This window comes from Pseudoliparis swirei, chromosome 16 (assembly GCF_029220125.1).
Source record: "Pseudoliparis swirei isolate HS2019 ecotype Mariana Trench chromosome 16, NWPU_hadal_v1, whole genome shotgun sequence".
In the NCBI taxonomy this organism is placed as follows: domain Eukaryota; kingdom Metazoa; phylum Chordata; class Actinopteri; order Perciformes; family Liparidae; genus Pseudoliparis; species Pseudoliparis swirei.
Window position 1 is genome coordinate 8,239,638 of NC_079403.1, and position 21,797 is coordinate 8,261,434.

The following is a 21,797-nucleotide window of genomic DNA, read 5'->3' on the forward strand; positions in this document are numbered from 1 at the left end:
TACACATCCTAGTTGCCAGAAGACCGCCCCCTGGTGGGAGGAAGAAGAATTAATACATTATTTAAATAATTATTTTTTTAAACAATCGAATTGACGAACTAAGAATTTGCATTCTACTAATGGTGTTCAAGAGCTACCAGTCCTCTATTCCTACATACATACACACACATACAGGACTGTCTCAGAAAATTAGAATATTGTGATAAAGTTCTTTATTTTTTGTAATGCAATTAAAAAAACAAAAATGTCATGCATTCTGGATTCATTACAAATCAACTGAAATATTGCAAGCCTTTTATTCTTTTAATATTTTTGATTATGGCTTACAGCTTAAGAAAACTCTAAAATCCTATCTCATAAAATGTTAATATTTCCTCAGACCAAGTTTAAAAAAAGATTTATAACAGCTGAGTGTTTGTCAAGGCTCAGGAAACCCTTGCAGGTGTTTCGAGTTAATTAGACAATTCAAGTGATTTGTTTAATACCCTACTAGTATACTTTTTCATGATATTCTAATATTTAGAGATAGGATATTTGAGTTTTCTTAAGCTGTAAGCCATAATCAGCAATATTAAAAGAATAAAAGGCTTGCAATATTTCAGTTGATTTGTAATGAATCCAGAATGCATGACATTTGTTTTTTTAATTGCATTACAGAAAATAAAGAACTTCATCACAATATTCTAATTTTCTGAGACAGTCCTGTATATATATATTATATATATAATCTGAGTTAAGGCTGCTTTTGTCACGCAGCCATTGAGACACGGTGCGTGTGTTAAATGATAGGCTCTCCGAGCCTAGCCGCCCTTCTGTGAACCCCACCCCACCCCGGGATGGGGTGTAGGAGAATCACACAAGGTGACTCCCACCAAACCGCCCCATCTCGGTTCAACCTGAGACCCTGTTAACAGACGACCTTCGGTCGAATGCGTCTGTTGTCGTAGTTACGGCAGATGTTGATAATAGCAAGAGAACACGCAGCTGTCCTCGCGAATGCCGCAATGTTTAATTCTACAATACAATGAGAAACCTTCTCGTGTCGTGTCTGAACATACCGGAGGAGACGATGTAGAAGAGAAAGCGTCCAGCGACTTGAAGCGTCGCGTGTTGTTTATGTGTTGAAACAGGAAGTTAGCAAACTGCCCTTCCTTTGAAATACATTTGGTCAAATAAATAAACACTTAATCAACATACAATTGGGAGTCTGTTTTGTGCAAACATGTATCACGTAGCATAACTCTGGAGTACAAAAACAACAACAACAAATATATATAAGGATGTTACGGGATTCAAACTCATGTCTTTGGGGGGAAAAAAGGTTAATTGACGGGGATCTTACCACTAGGCCAAGATCGACACGGTTTACTCTGTTCGCACAATTAAATAACCTGCACTGCGGTCACTGGTCACCACGAAAGGCAGAGAACCAACAGATCAACTTGTGACCAAGCACACTGCCGAGCTGAAGAAGTGTTGACAGTTGTGAGAATTTGTTGATTTGAGTCGTCTTGGCTATAATATAATGCTAATCATTACAGCATTGTTATTATTATTTGTATTAATATTATAAGAGTGACGGTCCAGTAATGGCGACGATATTGATTTGGGACTGTTGTGTTTAACTACAGAGATACAAGTACATATTTACAAATCAACTATGGATGAAACTAAATATATAAACCTCAAATTAAAACAAACTATTTTGTACTAAACTTTAGGTTGGGGTCATGACATGTTATTAATTCTATCATGTATATAATACCCTCACTTTATTTCAGGAATGGACTACATCAAGCAGCACATGGAAGAACCCTCCCTGCAGCTAGGTGATGCCACCAGGTCCAGTTCATCTGATGAAGAGGACTTCTTCTTCGTCATCTCAAGCGCTGACAACAGCAAACAGCTGGATGGAGACGTGGCCTGTTCAGCAGATCATTGACTTGCTGAAATGCTTCCCAACTGTGTTCAGGCTGCCTGTGAAGCTAGACACACTCAACCTGCACCATCAGGGCCTGTGAAGCTAGACACACCTCTACCTGCACCATCAGGGTCTGTGAAGCTAGACACACCTCTACCTGCACCATCAGGGTCTGTGAAGCTAGACACACTCTACCTGCACCATCAGGGTCTGTGAAGCTAGACACACTCTACCTGCACCATCAGGGTCTGTGAAGCTAGACACACTCTACCTGCACCATCAGGGCCTGTGAAGCTAGACACGCTCTACCTGCACCATCAGGGCCTGTGAAGCTAGACACACTCTACCTGCACCATCAGGGTCTGTGAAGCTAGACACACCTCTACCTGCACCATCAGGGTCTGTGAAGCTAGACACACTCTACCTGCACCATCAGGGTCTGTGAAGCTAGACACACCTCTACCTGCACCATCAGGGCCTGTGAAGCTAGACACACCTCTACCTGCACCATCAGGGTCTGTGAAGCTAGACACACTCAACCTGCACCATCAGGGTCTGTGAAGCTAGACACACTCTACCTGCACCATCAGGGTCTGTGAAGCTAGACACGCTCTACCTGCACCATCAGGGTCTGTGAAGCTAGACACACTCTACCTGCACCATCAGGGTCTGTGAAGCTAGACACGCTCTACCTGCACCATCAGGGTCTGTGAAGCTAGACACGCTCTACCTGCACCATCAGGGCCTGTGAAGCTAGACACACTCTACCTGCACCATCAGGGCCTGTGAAGCTAGACACACTCTACCTGCACCATCAGGGCCTGTGAAGCTAGACACACTCTACCTGCACCATCAGGGCCTGTGAAGCTACCTAGCTCATACTCCTTGTTCATGGCGGCCACAGCACCCAAACAAATAAACTTCATAATTCTCAAAATTCTGACCCTTTGTTTTTATAACCAGCATTCACTTTTACTTTCAATACTTAAGTACATTTAATATCAGAAAATTACTTTTGATACTTAAGTACAAAAAAAATCAGATACTTTAAAATACTTTAATACTTTTACTCAAGTAGTATTCTCATAGGTGACTTTTACTTTTACTTGAGTAATTTTCCAGTCAAGTATCTTTACTTTTCCTCAAGTATGACTTTTGGGTACTTTATACACCACTACTCAAGACACACCATCACACGGAGAATACACGAGTTGTATGAAAAGGAGAGAACTGCAAAATCGACAGCTTCACAACGTGCACCCGCTGTTGCTCTCACTGGGGACGACTGGACATCACTCGGTAACTACAATTACCTCGGAGTTACTGTGCATTATATTGATGAGAAGTGGGCGCCGCATTCACATGCCCTGACTGATGAAAACAGAGGAGAGACATTATGCTGAAATGTGCGCGGGACACTTTACTGAAGTTGCACAGCAGTGGAATGTGTCAAATAAAGTCACCACACAGCAGATAGTGCACCAAATATGATCGCTGCTGCGAGACAACTGCCTTGTGATCATGTCCCTGCTTCGCTCAGTCTCCAGCGCTCTGTCACAGTGTCTCTGCATAACAGTGCGTTTGACAATGTCCTGACAGATTTTATGGCACTTTAGTTCATATGGCAGTACATTTAAAATAAGTGTCAAGTTCTAGGAATTGACAAACTGCACTGAAAGTGTTTTCTGGTCTCTCACTCTAACAGGGACAACAAATGTTATGGCACTTTCATCCATATGGCAGAACATTTAAAATAGAAGTGCGCTATACACTACTTTTGAATTAATTATTGGATTTTGCGTATACAAATGCGATTAATCGTGATTAATCAGGGAAATCATGCGATTAATCGCGATTACAAATTGTAATCGTTGCCCAGCCCTAATATATACATGATATTAATGTCATGAACCCAAACACGAGGGCGTTAGTGTGTGGGATGTCCACAACAAATATAAAGCAGAACTAGTGGTTAGTTATTCTTGTGGATGAAGGAAATGATAACGGTCTTTACTGAGACGATGTGAAGGTGTGAACTTACCTTTACAGCGATTTTTTCGCGCGACTGAATCCCTTGAAAAGTCAACGGCTTTGATGTGTGGCTTTGATAGACGCGATATTTCTCCGGGCTTTCTTTCAGGCGTGTTTTGGGGCGACGCAATGTAGGCTACGCGTTGAATCAGAACAAGACGGACAATAATGTTATGAACACAATAACAGCGTTTAGATGTTCCGCTCTCGTACCATCGGAAGCGGAAGTCTTTCAGACATAACAGTAACTTCATCGGTGAAAGGGACCGAGCTGTGTGAGCCTACGGGTCACACAGCTCAATATATACACATTATATTAATGTCATGAACCCAAACACGAGGGCGTTAATGTGTGGGATGTCCACAACAAATAAAAAGCAGAACTAGTGGTTAGTTATTCCGTGGTGGATGTGACGGTGTGAACGTACCTTTACAGCGATTTTTTTCGCGCCAAAGATTCCCTTGAAAAGTCAACGGCTTTGATGTGCGACTTTGCTAGACGCGATATTTCGCCAGACGGCTTTCTTCCAGGCGTGTTTGGGGCGACGGGTTTACAGCGGCTTTGGACTGAACCCAGCTTTAGAGGTTGACGTCACGGCCTACGTCATACTTCACACGTGATACCTCTTTCAGCCACATACGGGTCGTTGGCGGTTTATTGGTTGAGCAGATTTCTACTGATTCGTATTGACAGTCGTTTTTCAATATGGATGTATCTGCTTATTACTTTCTCTATTAATTAATTGAATGTTTGTTTTAGTTTTTTATTCAAAAAATACAGTAAATGACCTCACTATTACCAGATTAAAGTAACAACTTCACAAGTCTTGTTCATCCAATAGTACAACATAAAATATATATTTATAATAACAATATTTAAAAATCATTACAATTAGGAAAAAGAAGAGGGTCACGTGATGCGAAAGAGGTATTCCAAAGGTCCTGTCCCAGGACCTCACATCGGATCAGGAAAAACTCCCAAGAAAGAGAAAAAAAACTTTCATTTCTGTGAACAATTTAAAAATGACATTTTTCCAAAGACTGCCAGTGAAATATGACGAAGATAAAACCTGAAAATAAAAAGAAAGGGAGAGCAATAGTGCACTGAAGTTGGTCAACTGCTGAAAAACTGAACATCGCAATATATAATATATGTTTATACAAGACACAATATAATCCGGTTTACGGTAAAGATTACATCTTGTATGGACTCACTATCTGATACAAGCATGCTGAACGTGTTGGAAATATTGAGTGCTGGGGAGGTCATGCACTGTAAAATGTAATAAGTTAACTTTACTTGAAAAAGGTGAGGAAACCGATTGCCTCAACATTTCTAAGTAAAGCAGCTCAATAATTTTAAGTTCTTAAAGCTAAAAGAAACTAAGTTTAGGCAACTCATGTAATTGCAGTAAACATTCGTATAGTTAACTTATCAATTATTAGTGAGGTTAACTTAACTTAAAAGATTCAAGTTATATTAAGTAAACATTACTAATAACAACTAGTAAACTTTACTAGTCAATGAGATCCCATTACTTAGAAATAGTGAGGAAACCGATTGCCTTAAAATGATCAAGTAAGCTGAACTAAAAACTGTAAGTTGTTGAAACAAAAGAAGGAGAACAGTTACAATGGAAGACAACGTTCATTAAGAAGAAAAACACATGTTTTAAAACTCAAACAACGTGCTTAAAACGCTGAACATGTTGCCAGATTAGGTTTTGTAACGCAGAAATATGATGAACACAGCGTTTTCGGCATTTGCTAAATTTCACTCCAGAAAAACAACAAAAACAGACATTTTCTATAAAAGAGTTCTATTGGAGATAGAAGGGTGAAATTCTCGGGCCTGACTGCACATCATGAACACAGACAGTCCCTTACGGCATCAGTAGATTTTTTAGTGATTGTATTTTAGGGTTTTTGGTCCAAGTGAGAAGCACTCTATGAATAAATTCAGAAGGTGTTCCTCACTCGTTGAGGATACTCCAAATTCAGGGGTAAATAAGTCCAAAGAGTAGCCACACGGCACGGGGAAGATCATCAAGGTCACCCATCACGACTACTCCTCCCAAAACGATGGCAGTAGTTGTCGACTCCAGGTCCAGCGAGTGAGGAGGCCACGATGTCTTCAGCACCGTCAGGGTCCCAATGGAGGTGTGGGACACGTCCAGAAGGTCATCAGAGTCCTAATAACAAGAGCAGCATCAAAAATACAATTACATGTCAAATTTCACGTTGCATTTCTATGGTAGAACACACACAATGGTTACTTGGATTCTGATATTATTAGATAATCAAGTGAAAGATGCTCAGAGTGAGTGCGATGATTAATTCATTGATCATGTGATTCACTGAATGATTGCAAAAGCTAATAATAAAGAATATGAATTATCATATTTACAAATAGGGATGATATTTGAATGGAACAACAATAATAGAGCAAATGTAAACAACAGAATGTAGAAGGGCCTGAGAACAGGTCGATGCAGTTGCATCACAACAAACCCCGATCAGGACCCTTTGGTGGCATCTGCTGTGTTTCCATAGGGTCAAGTCGAAGCTTCACGCCATCCTAAACTCACACCTTCAATAAAGAAAGACCAACGTTTAATACGTGGTCAACCAACCATATTCGTGGTAAACATCCACATTTCTTTGTCACTGCTGCTTCTGGGAAATGTGCTCCTACCACAGGAGGCTGAACAGGTACCTACCATCTTCAGCCGTCACACCTGCATCATATTGGCTGCTCCTGAACCTCCTGTGGCAGGAGAGCGAGCATATTGCCCAAAAGCAACAAAGAAATAGCGATAATGTTACAAGTGAAAACCCTTTTTTGGTAACAGGAGATATTAATAGAACCCCTCTACCATCATGCAGACATGTGAAGGTGTACAGATGCCCATTTAGGTGTGATATGATTTGTAATTTTTTATTTTGAAGGCCTTTGGGTTTTGAATGGGGCGACTAGAGAGCTGCAACTGGACCCGACTGGAAAGACGGGAGATCCCACTAAAAGGACCCCAATCAGGGATAAGTGAATCAAAAAGTATAGAAGCACTGATTGGAAGAGAAGTAGCCAATAATAATAATAATAGGCAGAACATATGAGAGATTGTGCATCCTGTGGTGTGGAATTAAATAATTTTGACGAAAGTCTACTTACAAATTCTTGAAGAAGTCTGCGTTGTCATCTCCAAGGATGACGGGAGAGCCACGGAGGACTGCTGTTCACCTCCCAGTCACATCTGTACTCTAAAAAAATATTTTAAACACACAATTCACAAGTGTTAAAGGACAATCATTTGACAGCTCTGCATGCAATGCTGTGACACGACTTTATTAACCACAGAAAGAAAAATTTTGATAATAGCAAGAGAACACGCAGCTGTCCTCGCGAATGCCGTATTGTTAAATTCTACAATGCAATGAGAAACCTTCTCGTGTCGTGTCTGGTCTGAACATACCGGAGGAGACGATGGAGAAGAGAAAGCGTCCAGCGACTTGAAGCGTTGCGTGTTGTTTATGGTTGAAACAGGAAGTTAGCAAACTGCCCTTCCTTTGAAATACATTTGGTTAAATAAATAAACACTTAATCAACATACAATTGGGAGTCTGTTTTGTGCAAACATGTATCACGTAGAATAACTCTGTAGTACAAAAACAACAACAACAAATATATAAGGATGTTACGGGATTCAAACACATGTCTTTGGGAGGAAAAAAGGTTGATTGTCGGGGATCTTACCACTAGGCCAAGATCGACACGGTTTACTCTGTTCGCACAATTAAATAACCTGCACTGCGGTCACTGGTCACCACGAAAGGCAGAGAACCACCAGATCAACTTGTGACCAAGCACACTGCCGACCACCATGGAGCATGTTGACGTGAACGAAGGAGCACTCTGTTTCAAATCAAAACGTCTTTAAAGGGCTGCAAATTAATGAGGAAAATGTTTGTGTTGTTGTCATGAGGTAAACATACACAATGTGGACAATAAGGCCAAAAATGTACCAACAGTCAATTTACGGGATTCAAACTCATATCTACGGGTGGAAAATAATCAGCAGTCAGCGACACTACCGCTACGCCACGATTGGCATATCGAGTATGGACTTGTACAAACAAATAAATAAAAAACAATCAACAGTTGCCCCTCAAGGCAGACGGCAACCAGATCAACTTGTGACCATAATGCTGCCGACTACCATGGAGTACGTTGACATGAACTCCGGAGCACTTAACCATATTCTCAAACCAATAAGTGGCTGTTCCAACCAGCCAAGAACACACAGAAGGCAAACAGGTGAGTTCACTGGAGTTTGATATGGGAAATAAATAGTCACATTCAATTACATGCCAAATTAATTAATTTTGTATCGCCCAGTGAAAAACTATCTGTCGGCTATACATCAGATCAGGAAAAACTCCCCCAAAAAAACCTTTTAACAGGGAGAAAAAAGGGAAGAAACCTTCGTAACAGAGGATCCATCTCGGTGGAAACCTGTGAGAGAAAGCACAAAGACGCCAGATGAGAACACTCAAGGGGAAACCAAGCCAATGTCTGTGTTAAAATTATACAATGTACAGTTTCAAGGGTGATCATTTAACCTGGTCAGCAAACGACACAAATAATCTTCCTCCATTTTCGGCCGAGCTACGCACACCCAGTGGAACCATCGCCGACACAGGGTGCATTCAATCTGAAAGATTGAGAAATTAGTTTTGTTTCTAAATGCACTTTACATGTACATCACTTGTAGGCTTCCTACCCAATTATCTACTGATGGCTCTGAGGTGTCCCTCTCCAGAGAGTCCTCTTCGCCACATACAGAGCACAGGTCCTTCAGGTTGTCTATTAAAATATATTCCAATTGAGTGGGTTAAGTATAGGAACATGTTCAGTTGGGTTTAGATGTAGCGTACCAGAGTCATCCACCAGTCTGCTAGCCATTTCGGCTCGCAAAATGTTGACCCCAACGTTGTCCACGGCGAAGTCAATGTTGCCTTCAGTCAGGAGCAGCTCGGCGATCTTAAATAAATAAAAGGTTAGCTTTATGGGTTTCTTTTTGAACGTTTTTAAATGCCGAGTAGAGTATGTCATCTTACTTTGCACACCAGCACTCCACAGGATGTTGAATCTTGTTGAGGGGGATGCGAGACAGTGTGGCTTATCCATCTGGATAAATTCCGATTTCTTTTCCGCATGAAAGCCCTGAAGCAAAAATAATTGTTACATCAGAAACCATAAGACATGAAAAAAATGATACGTCCTTTTCCACTTACCTTGTAGCATCCCTACAATGTTTCAGTTGCTTGAGAGTAGCGCCAAATGGGTCAATGAACATAACCCTTCCCTCCTTCGAATACATGGCCTTTAACAGAGAGGATAGTTATGTGCAAGATTCTGAGATTGATATTTAGTTTCACAAATGGCATTGTTTTAGTGCACTTACCACCAGAGTCCAATGATGATCCTTGCAGACAGCTCCAATAAGAGTGTCCCACTCCATTACATCAAGCTGCAAAGTGACATTATAGTTTTTAAGAGTGTACAACTGTAACTGACATCTTTTAAAAGTCTTTATTAGTCTTACCTGTCTCAACCCCCTTGATGTGCCATCCCAAATGGCTGTCATCTCAAAGCTGTCAATGACTTTCACCTTACTTTTGATTTTTCTGGTCACCCATAGCAGGTAAGCATTTATGATCTAAAAATGTAAAAGAGATCAAATTAACATGCATTTTTAAGAGAAACAATGTTAACTAACTTACAAACACTTACTTCACTCTCCAATTCTCTGCCAGGTGCCAGGTTCTGTAAATCTGTCGTAAACAGTTTGTATGGGCCCAGTTTCGACCAGAGAATATGGCCCTTAGTCTGCCATATATCCTGGATAGCTGAAAATGGAGAACATTTGTCATTTTAAAGAGTGTATATCATTTTAATTCTTAGTCAGATTACTGAAATGGGCTGCATCTTTACCATGGATGGGTTGATTCCCTTCAGATGCAGCTGGTGGAGGTTTGGCAGCATGTTGGTTGGGGCTGGAGAGGCTGGGTGGTGGTTGTTGGGGCGGGGGGTCAAGTATAGGACAGCTGCTCACCTTAGTGAGTCCAGCTGGGATTCTGTCCTCTGGTTCATTAAAAGGTGTCAGCTGGTCGATATTAGCGACAGTCGTGCTTTGGTCCTTGGCCAAATGTACCACTTTCTCACTGATGCCTGTGATCGTAAATGGCCCCAACATATCCGTCTCCATTTTCGCCCCCTTCCGCTGCTCTTCTCGAATGTTTTGTTTTTTTAAACTAAGTCCCCAACCTTAAAATTGTCCTCCAAACCACTTTCCAATTTCCAATTTTGGACTGACTTTTCTTTACATTTTCTCGAACTCTTAAGTAAGTCTCCGGTTGGTTGCTTAGCCCTTGAAATATTTGCTCCCTCCTGGCCACATTCTCAACTTTGTCAGTTGTCACCTGAATTAAACAAATTATATAAAGTTAATAAAAACACAACCAAAGTAGTGTTATATTCCAAGCCAGTAATTCAAAGTAATCTCAACCCCTTCACTCCAAAATAAAGAGAGCCACTTACCTCGTAGTCTTTTGGCACCTCTGAGGGATACCTGGCCTCTCTGCCAAACATTAAATAATAAGGGCTGTGCTGCGTGGTCAATTGTTTTTTTGTCCGCAGGCCAAACATTGTCGCCTGAAGAAACTCATCCCATTTTTTTGAGTTCTTTCTGGCCAGTTTGCCGAGAGACCTGAAAGATTTCACATAACAGCAGATGTTTCACGTCACCAATTCATTTTATTGATGGTGAATTTCAATTTCTGAGAATGCATCTTACCTCTGTATGGTGCCATTAAGCTTCTCCACCAAACCATTGGTTTGTGGATGGTATGGCGAACAGAAGCTTCTTTCAATTCCAAGGGCCTCACAGAGTCTGGCATTCACCTTAAATTGCATTTAGTAGAACACAAGTCGGCATTTACAGTATTCCTTGTTAACAGGTAACGTTTGTCATTACTTCACCTGGTTTTTAAATTCTGTGCCCTGGTCTGTAAGCAGTCTCTGAGGTGCACCAAATTTGTATACAAAATCAATAATACAATTGGTCACCAACTCTGCTGATTTATTTTTCAGAGGGTAGGCTTCTGCCCACTTTGTGAAATAATCAACCATCACACAGATGTATTGATTTCCACCCTCTGTTAGCTTCATGAGATCCATGCCGACCAGCTCAAATGGCTCTGCAACCTAAAAGAGTTGAACGGTATTTAGACATCTGTATGAAGTAACTGATATGAAAGCACATTTGGCTGCATGGGACATTGATCTGGACAATACCCTCACCTCTATTGGGTTGTATTGGGCTTTATCATTGCATTGTAGAATTTAACAATACGGCATTCGCGAGGACAGCTGCGTGTTCTCTTGCTATTATCAACATCTGCCGTAACTACGACAACAACAGACGCATTGACCGAAGGTCGCCAGTTAACAGGGTCTCAGGTTGAACCGTAACACCGGCCCCCTGAACAATACCAGAGACGCGTTCCGATTTATTACTTTTTTCACCTGGCCCGCTGCCGTTGAGATTGCAGTGAGACGCGGAGAAAATGTGAAGTGGTGCTCTTCGCAATAGAGAACATCTTTGATGGGACGTGTCGCGTCTCGGCCAATCAGCGTTCAGATGTCCACAGCGTTTGGGAAGTTAGGTTAGCTTGAATGTTAGTCCGCGACATCTGCTGCTGTCACGCTGCACGGTGTAGCGATACTAACAAAGTACCCGTACGTTAAACACGATGTGATTTAGCATATTTGTAGTATCGATACTTCATTAAAAGAGCGATCAGAGCGCACGCGCTGCTCCACGCGCTGCTCCCCCCCCCCCCCGCCCTCAGGAAAAAGTTTGGGGACCCCTGGTTTTGACGGTCTAGCTAGCTTACATTAAACGCTTCGTAAAGTTAACATTCAACTACGAATATACATATGAACAATATGGCGAAGATACGACGACGTTTACGAAGGACATGAACGGTGTTAAGCTTCGTGCGTTTGCGGTGGAGATTTAACAGAACTTAGAAGAGTAGAAGGCTTTCTTTAGCCTTTCAATAGGCATAGTTTATTTACCTTCGTTCGTGGCATGACAGATGCGCCAATACTGCTGCCTTCTGCTCCGGTTTCATAATAAATTTTAGTCACATGGAGTCAGGATATAGGGTCAGTGACGTCACGTCCTGGACGCACTGTAGACAACATTGCCCTCTGCAGGACACAATGAGCAAGGGCGCACATAATAGTACAATATTTAACAAACGGCAAAACGTTATTGAGACGCTGAAACTTACCTTAAAGTAGTGTTGTTACGAGATGTGCCGACGCTTCGAAGCGTGTGTCGAGTAATGGAGGGGGCGTTTCCTCGAAGCGCGGATCGAGGCACGCTTCATTTAGGGGAGGAGCCAAAAATGATGACGTCCGAAGCCTCGCTGCCCGGCTGTACCACGTGACTGCTTCGGGAAGTGGTTCAGATTTTGCCGGGAGGTTTGACAGCAATATAAACCCCTCAGGCTCCATTCAACATGTGGGTTGTTGGTTGAGAGTTTGGAGAGTTTAGAGCAGTGGTGCCAGGGTTACGGCCCTTGGGCCGGACTCGGCCCGACTGTACGTCACATCCGGCCCGTGGATGATAAGGGGAGAATTTTTTAATTTTTATACATTTTTGTCTCCAATTCTTCAAAAGGCTCATTTGCAGGCTTACTATTCGCTTACGGCCATACCACCCTGAACACGCCCGATCTCGTCTGATCTCGGAAGCTAAGCAGGGTCGGGCCTGGTCAGTACTTGGATGGGAGACCGCCTGGGAATACCAGGTGCTGCAAGCTTTTACCCACTCTTCCAAAAAAGCCACAGGCTTCATTTAGTAAATGAAGCCTTCATTTAGTAAATGAAGCCTGTGGCTTTTTTGGTGCATTTCTATTTTATATATGTAGGCTACTTGCATGGATAGGAAAATGTTACGTTTTTAGAGGGTAACTGTCTCCTGCTTTAGGCTATGTAATTGAAGGCCTCATTGTGAGGCAATTTTGGTGCCAATGCAATTTCTTTCTTTTGGGAACATTTTCACACACAGAATACATTAAAAAAATATTGTATTATGCACATATGTGATAATTTATGTACAGAAATGATTTGGTCATACATTTTTGTAATTCATAGTCATTCCCAACAGCCATAACAGACACAACAATTCAATGCATCACATTATGTGGTTCAGATACAGCTGCCTGTGATTATGCACTTGGCCAGTAGGTGGTGTCGTGTGCACATGAAGCTTCGAGTAATGAACCCTTTCTCGAACCAATTGGCTGAAGTGGTTCGATGCCTCATGAGGCTTCATCTCACCATCACTACCTTAAAGTGACTCGTCCGTGTACGTAATGTTATTTTGTTTTTTCGTTTCATTCCAAATACGGAATACGGAAATCACGTTTTTTTTTTTTTTTTGTTTGAAAAAAAAAAAAAAAAAACGGAATATATTATTTCTTCTTCGTCTCTGAAAAAAAAAAAAAGAAAACGAAGTGCTTAAAAAAAAAAAAAAAAAAAAAGTGTGATACGTATTCGTATTTACCTTAGAAGAATATTAATTAATCAATATAAAGAATAAATAATTAAACGAGGATATTTTAACGATGCAAACACATAGCAGGGTAGTTAGGAAAGAATTATTAATTAGTCAATATAAAGAAGAAATTTAAACTGTATATAAGACAGTGGTGGTGACGACGGACGAAGTTTAATATTCATGTACACAGCAAGAATCCTCTCACTTAATCGTTGCATTGTTTGATGCAACACAGTTAATCAACATGTAATTAATAAACTATTTCACACTCATTAATTATTCAGAATGGTTAACTGAAGATATTGAAATGTGTGAAAGTAAGTTTGGGGGGGGAATATTTGTTTAACAAGAAACTGAAAATGTCTATTTTGCAATGACAGAATCACAGAATAGAGAGAATCTGGCCAGAAATCAACAACCGGGTTAACTACCCATTGAAAAGCTGGCATGGTCCAACTGGTGGATCAGGAGGAGCTGGACATGGAGGACCAGATGACTCGGTTCTGTGTCATCTTTTGACATGCCTGGGGCCCAGATCGGTTATTAACTGAACTGTGCAAATGATGGAATGCACATTCCTGGTCTGTTCGTTCGTTGGTCTTTCAAGTTTTTAATGTGAATAATTATTTTCAAAATGTTTTACTATTGAATGTTTCTTAAACATGTTTAATCAAATACTCAGGAGCATGTTGCAATACATGGCATGGTTGTGACAGCCACATTTAATTATTATTACAGGAGGGGATACCAAATTACTTGGCCAGAGATGGATGCCCAAATAAGCTGTCGACAGACCTTTTACAAATGCATCTGTGGCTGCAGACTGGTACGACCAGGAAGTGGGCTCACTGACAGACTTTGGCACCAACCCGTTTCCAAGTTCACAGGACCAGGAAGCTGCAGTGAGGAATTTGCTCTGCAGTGCCCTGATACAAGTGGACTGCTGGACAATGCAGTGAATAATCTGCCACAACCGTTCAAAGATGGACTCAAAGGCCTCATCGCATCTCAAGGAGAAATTGCCAAACTTGCCAACGCTGATGTTTTTTGTGTGTCTAAGTTGTTATTGTCTGTGCTTTTAATTGGTTCAACTGACGGAATGTTTTTTCTTTTCTTCAAATGTTGGGGTCTAAAGGAGAAATATGTTCTTTTGAATAAACACTTCTGTTGTCTTCAAAGTCTGGCACGAATTTTCATTTTAATCTGTAATGGGAAAGTCTGGACCTGTAACACCAACTATTGATAGTGACACGGTGTGTTGACCCCTGCCAGTGTGAGTAAGGCACTGGAAGATAGCTTGTTCAGTGACCTCTGACCTAGGTAACAAACATACCCCCAAAATATACACACACACAAGACGGTTGCCGCCGGTTTAGGCGGTGAAGCCATAACTTCATACATTAGCCACCATTGTATCACTTGTTTCAGGCTCATAAGTCGTCTCCCCCGACGGACATCACAGATTTGGACCCGATTTCCCACTGAGGAGGACCCCTGGTGGTTGGGAGGAACCTCGCTTATGGAAGACCCTCAGTTTGATGTCAATCTGACACCTATTGCTTCACTAAGAACACAGCTGATGTCTGAGCACTACAATCAAACAGCAGGAACAAACATCAATGATAAACAATCTGAGCCAACCTCGTAAATCACATAATACTAAACACCATTTTGACCTGAGCTTGTAGCAGGTATGAAGCTTCGTGGAGCTCAGCTTGTAGCAGGTATGAGCTTCAGTGAAGCTCAGTGATGGTTCATACATCTGACATTCACTTTTCATTTGGAACAGCTCTTGGGAGGCAACACTTTGATGATGTCAATCTTGCGGGCAGGTTAACTGCGGATGGAAGAATCAGAGGTGTTGAGATGCAGCAATACAATTCAAATACAAGAATGTAATCCTAATGCAATGCTACCACTAATTCTGAAGGCTCCTCTAGGGGGAGTAGAACTTGTGCTTGACATAAAGAATTAGAAAATACCAAAGATTGTCTTTCTTTACGAATCTAGAAGTGTGTGATGTCATTGACATCAGATATAAGTACATGTGAGCTGCTGCTTGAGCTAAACAAGGCCACCTGTGACTCTGAGCTAAACCTGTTGCCTGCTAACAAAAACAAGAATTGCTTGCTCTGTTAAAGTTAAACACGACCTGTTGCCTTGTTTGAGCTAAAACTGTTAGCTAAACAAGGTCATGACTTGCTGCTCTGGAGAAATATTACATGTTAGGAGAAAAAGAGAGAGAAAGGATATTATGGTTATCTAGTTGGACCCCCCCTACTTAACCAACCATAATCTCAATTTGTTGTTGTTTCGATCTTGGATCGATAATACATAAGGACTCAGCCCCCACCAGAATCAGCTTTAAGTGTGTACAAATACAATGAATATGGCTTATCTAAATCTATGTGAGACATGTTAGAGATGTGAGAGGAGCTGTGCTCTCCATGTTTCACTCTGATACAATAACTCATGTAGTCAGCTCCTCAAAACATGTTCACACACAACACAGAGCTCCATCCTTCTGGAGACCAAAGTACTACATGATGATGATGTGATGTAGTCAGAGGAGTAAAGACACTGACAGCAGAGTCACAACAGAACAGGTTACATGTTTATGATGAGTTAGTTTATTTCGATCAGCAAAATATACAACAACTAGAATGGGCACTCGGTAGAGTGCATACCTTCGCATATCACAAGATTGGGCATTGAATTATGAACATTTTGGCATTAGTTGCATGCCAATTGGACAAAAATGTATCGTGCTATGGTAAAAAAGAGTTTGACCTTTCCATGACCTTGACCTTTGACCCGATTGATCCCAAAATCTAATCAAATGGTCCCCGGATAATAACCAATCATCCCACCAAATTTCATGCGATTCAAGAACATTTTGACCTGTTCATGACCTTTTGACTAATTGACCCGATCGATCCCAAAATCTAATCAACTGGTCCCCGATAATAAACAATCATCCCACCAAATTTCATGCGATTCGTTCAATACTTTTGAGTTCTGAAAGATTTTGACCTGTTCATGACCTTTGACCTTGACCCGATCAATCCCAAAATCTAATCAACTGGTCCCCGGATAATAAACAATCATCCCACCAAATTTCATGCGATTCGTTCAATACTTTTTGAGTTCTGCGAAAGATTTTGACCTGTTCATGACCTTTGACCTTGACCGATCGATCCCCAAAATCTAATCAACTGGTCCCGGATAATAAACAATCATCCCACCAAATTTCATGCGATTCGGTTCAATACTTTTTGAGTTTTGCGAATAACACACATACAAATAAATAAATAAATAAATACACGGCGGATAAACATAACCTTCCGAAGGTAATCATAATTCAACAAAAGAAGAAAGTGGCTGACCCGAAGGGTCGAGGCTGAAAAGCTAACGCTTATAAGTGCCCTAACCTATGATTTCTCGAAAAAACTTATTTCAAAGAATCATATATATATATACACACATACATACGTATACATATACATACATATACACACACATATATACATATAAACACACACTCTATACATACACACACATGCATATAAACATAAAACGAAAAACAAAACAAAAAACGTGTCCCCATTAACCGTTGATGTAATGATGATGTAATGAAGGTTACTGGTGAAGCACAGGTGGTGCTGTGACTGGCTAACTGAACGCTGCTTAATAACCAAAACTCAACTGTCTCTTTATTTTTCAATTGTCAATATGTATTGCCTAGTGGTCATCATATCCTCACTCTTCCATGTGGGAATGTTTAGTTCCAAAATGACCCAAATAAAACAAGTAAATACATGATGTATACAACTATGCTGGAAATTAACCATGAACATAAATATCAGAGGAAATAAACGGCATTAAATACATATGTATCAATAACAGGTATACTGCCATCTAGCGGTATAAAGGTGAATCGTTTACTCTGCGGTGGAAATATAGTCTGCACAGAAACATTACTTTGATTAATCTATATTAGGAACTGTGTTGCATCAAACAATGCAACGATTAAGTGAAGGTGATTCTTGCTGTGTAGGCTACATGAATATTAAACTTCCTGTCACCACTGTCGCGAACATATCCAGATTTAATTATTTATTCTTTATATTGACAAATTAATATTCTTCTAACGTTACCTGCTGTGTTTGCATCGTTAAAATATCCCCGTTTAATTATTTATTCTTTATATTGATTAATTAATATTCTTCTAAGGTTAATACGAATATGTATCACTGGCTTTTATTTTGACTTCATTTTAAGCACTTCCGTTCTGTCATTTTTGGTTTCAGACAGCAGAAACGAAATACGGAGGTGGTATTCCGTTTTGGTTTTCAAACGGAAAACGAAAAAACCACGTGATTTCCGTATTCCGTATTTGGAATGAAACGAAAAAACAAAATAACATTACGTACACGGACCTGACTCGCACACCTGCACTGCCTCCTCGCTGCCGCCAATCCGTCTCGGGCAAAGAACGTCTTCAGTGGTCGACTGCGCATGCGTATCCTAGCCGAGTGCTGCCGAGTGCGCCCGAGTTTCTTCCGAGTCCGCCTCACTCATTTTTTAAAAGTAAAGCTTACTTGAGATAATAAGTTGAATAACTTTACTCACCAAAAAGTGTTCTTTACTAAGTTTCTTAAAGTAAGGTCAACAAAGTAAGCAGAAATGAGTAAAGCTCACTAATTTTTTTAAGATTCAAGATTCAAGATGTTTTGAATAAACGTTACTATTACATTACAGTTACTATTACATTTTACAGTGCATGTGTTTACTGTGACTGTCAGACCGAAGTGAATGTGAAATAAAGGCCCATGGAAGATATGTTATACATGTGGATACATGTATTTCGAAAAGGTATAAAACAAAAACGTACAAGTCTACAGCCATGCTAGCAGCTCTATGAGGTTTATTTAATCTTCTACGGAGCTAATTGCTGACGTCAGCTTGCTGACAATACCAATACAAACATGCTGGTGAAATTAGGTATAAAGTTCAGTAGCATGTTAGCACGCCAACATTTGCTTGTAAGTACATTCGTCAACCTTAATTGGAAGTGTGTTTAGATAAAGCCTATGGCTAACAAATGTTTATGATGCTTCCACTCAATCACTTTTATGATTTTTGAAGTATAAATTCACTCCACCACAGTCATATGATTTCACATCACCACTGCTAAGGTAAAGGCAGACTAGTGTTGTTGTGATATCCAATAGTCATATGTAGAAGGGATTGCAGCAAAAATAATTAATTAAAAGCATGTGTGTGTGTGTGTGTGTGTGTGTGTGTGTGTGTGTGTGTGTGTGTGTGTGTGTGTGTGTGTGTGTGTGTGTGTGTGTGTGTGTGTGTGTGTGTGTGTGTGTGTTTGTGTGTGTGTGTGTAGCCCATTAATAGCAGTGTTTACATGTGCCCTCTGTGAAATTAGTCCTTCAGCCTCTGAAATATAATTAGTTGTATCTGCTTGGAATATAATTAAGGAGACTTTTAGTGACAGCTAACAACATAGAGCGACAGTTTACTTACTATTGATTCACAAAGGGCGTGTTAACATTATACAACATAAACACAGATAAATAAACCTGAGGAAGAATGGGAATGTAAGTCTGTTGTTAAAAGGGATGTAAATGTGTTTTGCTGTAAGGCAGAGCACAGTCAGCTTGCATGAACCTCTACCTCCATCTAGTGAATAATCCTGTCAGTGAGTGTAAACCAAAGGTTGTTTTTGTGAAATAACATACTTCTATTTTTCTTCATCTGCACACTTTACTTTTATAGCTTATTTCACCAGCATAATCACTCAGTGTTGATACTTCGCAGGGAGTCATGCATACATAACAAAGAACACAATAATACGATCAAAACAAGTGCGGTTCAGTCTGTTAATTAAATGAAATGGACATCGATGGTGTAATTGGAAGGCATGTGTTTCATCTTTTATATGAGTTTAAGTCATATTTTAAGGCACAAAGGTCCTGGATTAAAGAAAAGAATGTACTCAAATCCTTTCATAATACCAAAACTCCAGATATAAAAGACGCCAATATTCAATAGTGGCAAATATTTCATTATATTTACAGAAATGATATGACTTTATTTGGTGCTGCTTTACTTCCATTTATTCCAAAAGGAGATGTTTGTATTTTTATTCTGCTGCAGTTATTGAATAACTTCAGTTCTTAGTGATTGACTGAACAAAGAAAATTGGTATAAACAAAATAAATAATCAATTTATAAAAATCTGTTGTTGTATTTGTGGTTATTTAACCGCCCAGCAAAATCTAAATCTCCGATGACCATCTCCATTAAAATGAAACTTTCAAATGAAATCATCAGTGATATTAATCCAATTATTATTATTATGTTATTATTTTAGTATTAATAAGACTCCCTCACTGCCTTAAGTGTGCATTTAGCTGATAATGTTTATGTATCTGTATATGTTCTTAATATTTTAAATGCTTGACTTTCGTTTGAATTAGATTTTTTAACTGTAATATTGTTTCTTTTGTTTTAATAAAGATTCTGAATATTTCTTGAACTGGTTTTGTCCAAGCATATATTGGGTCCATTCTGGCACCGACTGAAGGCTCGGGGTCAGAGGCTAAACTTGGCAGTAAGAGAGCACTTCGTCTACATGTCTGATAGTAAAGTTGAACCCCGTGTTTAAATTAGTCAAATGCATATCCGAGCACCATGGCATTATCTCTTTATAGTACAGATCTGCTATATATTAATAATACATATATCAATATGCAGATTTTACTTGAACAGTACGAGGAGGCGTTAAATCTACTAAAAAAAAGATTTTACAGAAAATAACTGAGCAAAACCAACAGTAAAAATACATCAATAAATAAAATAATAAAGAACTACAACACCCAACCTCTGCTGTAGTTTCGACAGCCACGTCTCGCCCGTGAGTGCGTGCGTCCGCCCGTGCTTACGTCACTGCCGTGCGTCAGGAGGATTGTAAACACTCCTCGCGCTTCAGCAGCAGCTTCCTCAGCAGTCATTTGTCGAGTGAGCTAACGTTGTGTTCCAGCGTTTAATATTTCACCGGCGACATGTTTTCTAGTTTAGTGCTGTTAAAAATTAATGTAGATATCGGATGACGTCATAAATTCTTTTTTGGGCGCTTTTACAAGACCGCCTCAAATTACTGCCATAAAGTTGCTCTTTTACATTACATTACATGTCATTTAGCAGACGCTTTTATCCAAAGCGACTTACAATAAGTGCATTTCAACCTAGAGTACGACTAAGACAACAAAGAATACAGAAACATTTCCTCAACACACATAGTCGACCTAAAAAAGTAGTAAGTAAGTGTATAGTATATAATGTGTGCCTGATAGTGTTAGATATAGTCGGAAATCGTATATTTAAGGTGTTCTGTGTTTTTTCAGTCTCGACAGAAGATGTAGAGATGTGCTGTCTGGTGTGTTGGAGCCCACAGCCACCCACAGGGAGCCAGGACAGGACAGCAAACAGATTGGATGTAGTGAGTAGCCTGAGGTGCAGTAGTGTTGATTGGCTGCTGCAGAGCGGAGCGAACGTGCCGGGGTGTACGGGTGCGTGTGGGATCCGGATAGACGGGGGCGGGATCCCAGGAGAGCACACGGTACCAGGACCAGCAGCCACCGCAGGATGCGAGAGAGCAGCCACGGTAACCAGTGGAGGGAGAGGAGCGGAGTGGTGTGGGTGAATTTGCTGGAAGACTGAAGACTCGAGCTGCTGCTGCAGATGAGCTGCAGAGGGTGGGAGGCCTTAGACATGAACCAGCCAGAGGAGTTGTTGTAGTCGTCGCGCGGAAACTGAGAGCCTGGATCACAGAACCTCAGCACCTTTCTGAGTAAGAAGAGGAACTCTGATGTTGCGAGCGATGTTGTACAGGAACGCGAGCGAGGGCAGCGGCCCGGTGCAGCCAGAGGTTTGACTGTCGCCAGCAGGTCCATGTTGTCACGTAGGGTCAGGCAGTGGGGGGGTGAGGAGAGCTGAAGGAAGTCAGGTCCAGGTCGGGGGAGCAGGTTCTGAAGGGATAGTCAGATAGGTCTTGTCAGGTCAGGAGTCAGATGGTTTGGAGAGACATCCACTGAGTCAGTCAGACAGGCAGAGATTCCGAGAAGATTCTGGCCACCTGTGTTGTCAGGAGAGAAGCTCAAGATCGATCAGCAGCAGAGTCATGGGCTAGT

At 40.7% G+C, this 21,797-nt stretch overlaps 2 protein-coding genes and 1 non-coding gene across 10 annotated transcripts in view; 2 read left to right on the plus strand and 1 right to left on the minus strand.

Moving 5' to 3' along the window:
* si:ch73-174h16.4 (leucine-rich repeat-containing protein 14) overlaps positions 1–21,797 on the plus strand; it is a 157,920-nt gene that overhangs the window by 131,907 nt on the left and 4,216 nt on the right. The window lies entirely within an intron of this gene.
* LOC130206579 (uncharacterized) lies at positions 4,696–12,657 on the minus strand. Of its 8 annotated transcripts, XR_008834149.1 has the most exons (17): positions 12,096–12,299; positions 10,810–11,219; positions 10,554–10,722; positions 9,948–10,435; positions 9,747–9,862; positions 9,559–9,672; positions 9,418–9,483; positions 9,248–9,336; positions 9,071–9,176; positions 8,888–8,993; positions 8,734–8,816; positions 8,573–8,664; positions 8,434–8,465; positions 7,125–7,213; positions 6,673–6,719; positions 6,464–6,542; positions 4,696–6,144 (listed from the first exon to the last, which is right to left on the minus strand). XR_008834149.1 is itself a non-coding variant. In XM_056434618.1 (15 exons), exons 4-14 carry the CDS (start codon positions 10,219–10,221, stop codon positions 7,149–7,151), a joined length of 1,143 nt encoding a protein of 380 aa, XP_056290593.1. In that variant the 5' UTR covers positions 10,222–10,435; positions 10,554–10,722; positions 10,810–11,219; positions 12,096–12,298; the 3' UTR covers positions 4,696–6,144; positions 7,125–7,148. The 8 variants fall into 8 exon arrangements, 5 of the variants coding, with proteins under 5 accessions (XP_056290593.1, XP_056290590.1, XP_056290591.1 ...); XR_008834148.1 differs by lacking the exon at positions 6,673–6,719 and having other exon boundaries at positions 12,096–12,298; XM_056434618.1 differs by lacking the exons at positions 6,464–6,542; positions 6,673–6,719 and having other exon boundaries at positions 12,096–12,298.
* LOC130206725 (5S ribosomal RNA) lies at positions 12,729–12,847 on the plus strand. Its single transcript, XR_008834158.1, has one exon. It is a non-coding gene; the product is annotated as a 5S ribosomal RNA (ribosomal RNA).

Bases quoted from the DNA above. Each gene is read 5' to 3' on its own strand.
- LOC130206579 (XM_056434615.1), bottom strand. From the start codon at position 10,221: ATGGAGACGGATATGTTGGGGCCATTTACGATCACAGGCATCAGTGAG. The intron at 9,673-9,746 runs GTAAGTGTTTGT...TTACATTTTTAG, and splicing joins GCAGAGAATTGGAGAGTGAA to ATCATAAATGCTTACCTGCT. The intron at 9,484-9,558 runs GTAAGACTAATA...GTCACTTTGCAG, and splicing joins CATCAAGGGGGTTGAGACAG to CTTGATGTAATGGAGTGGGA.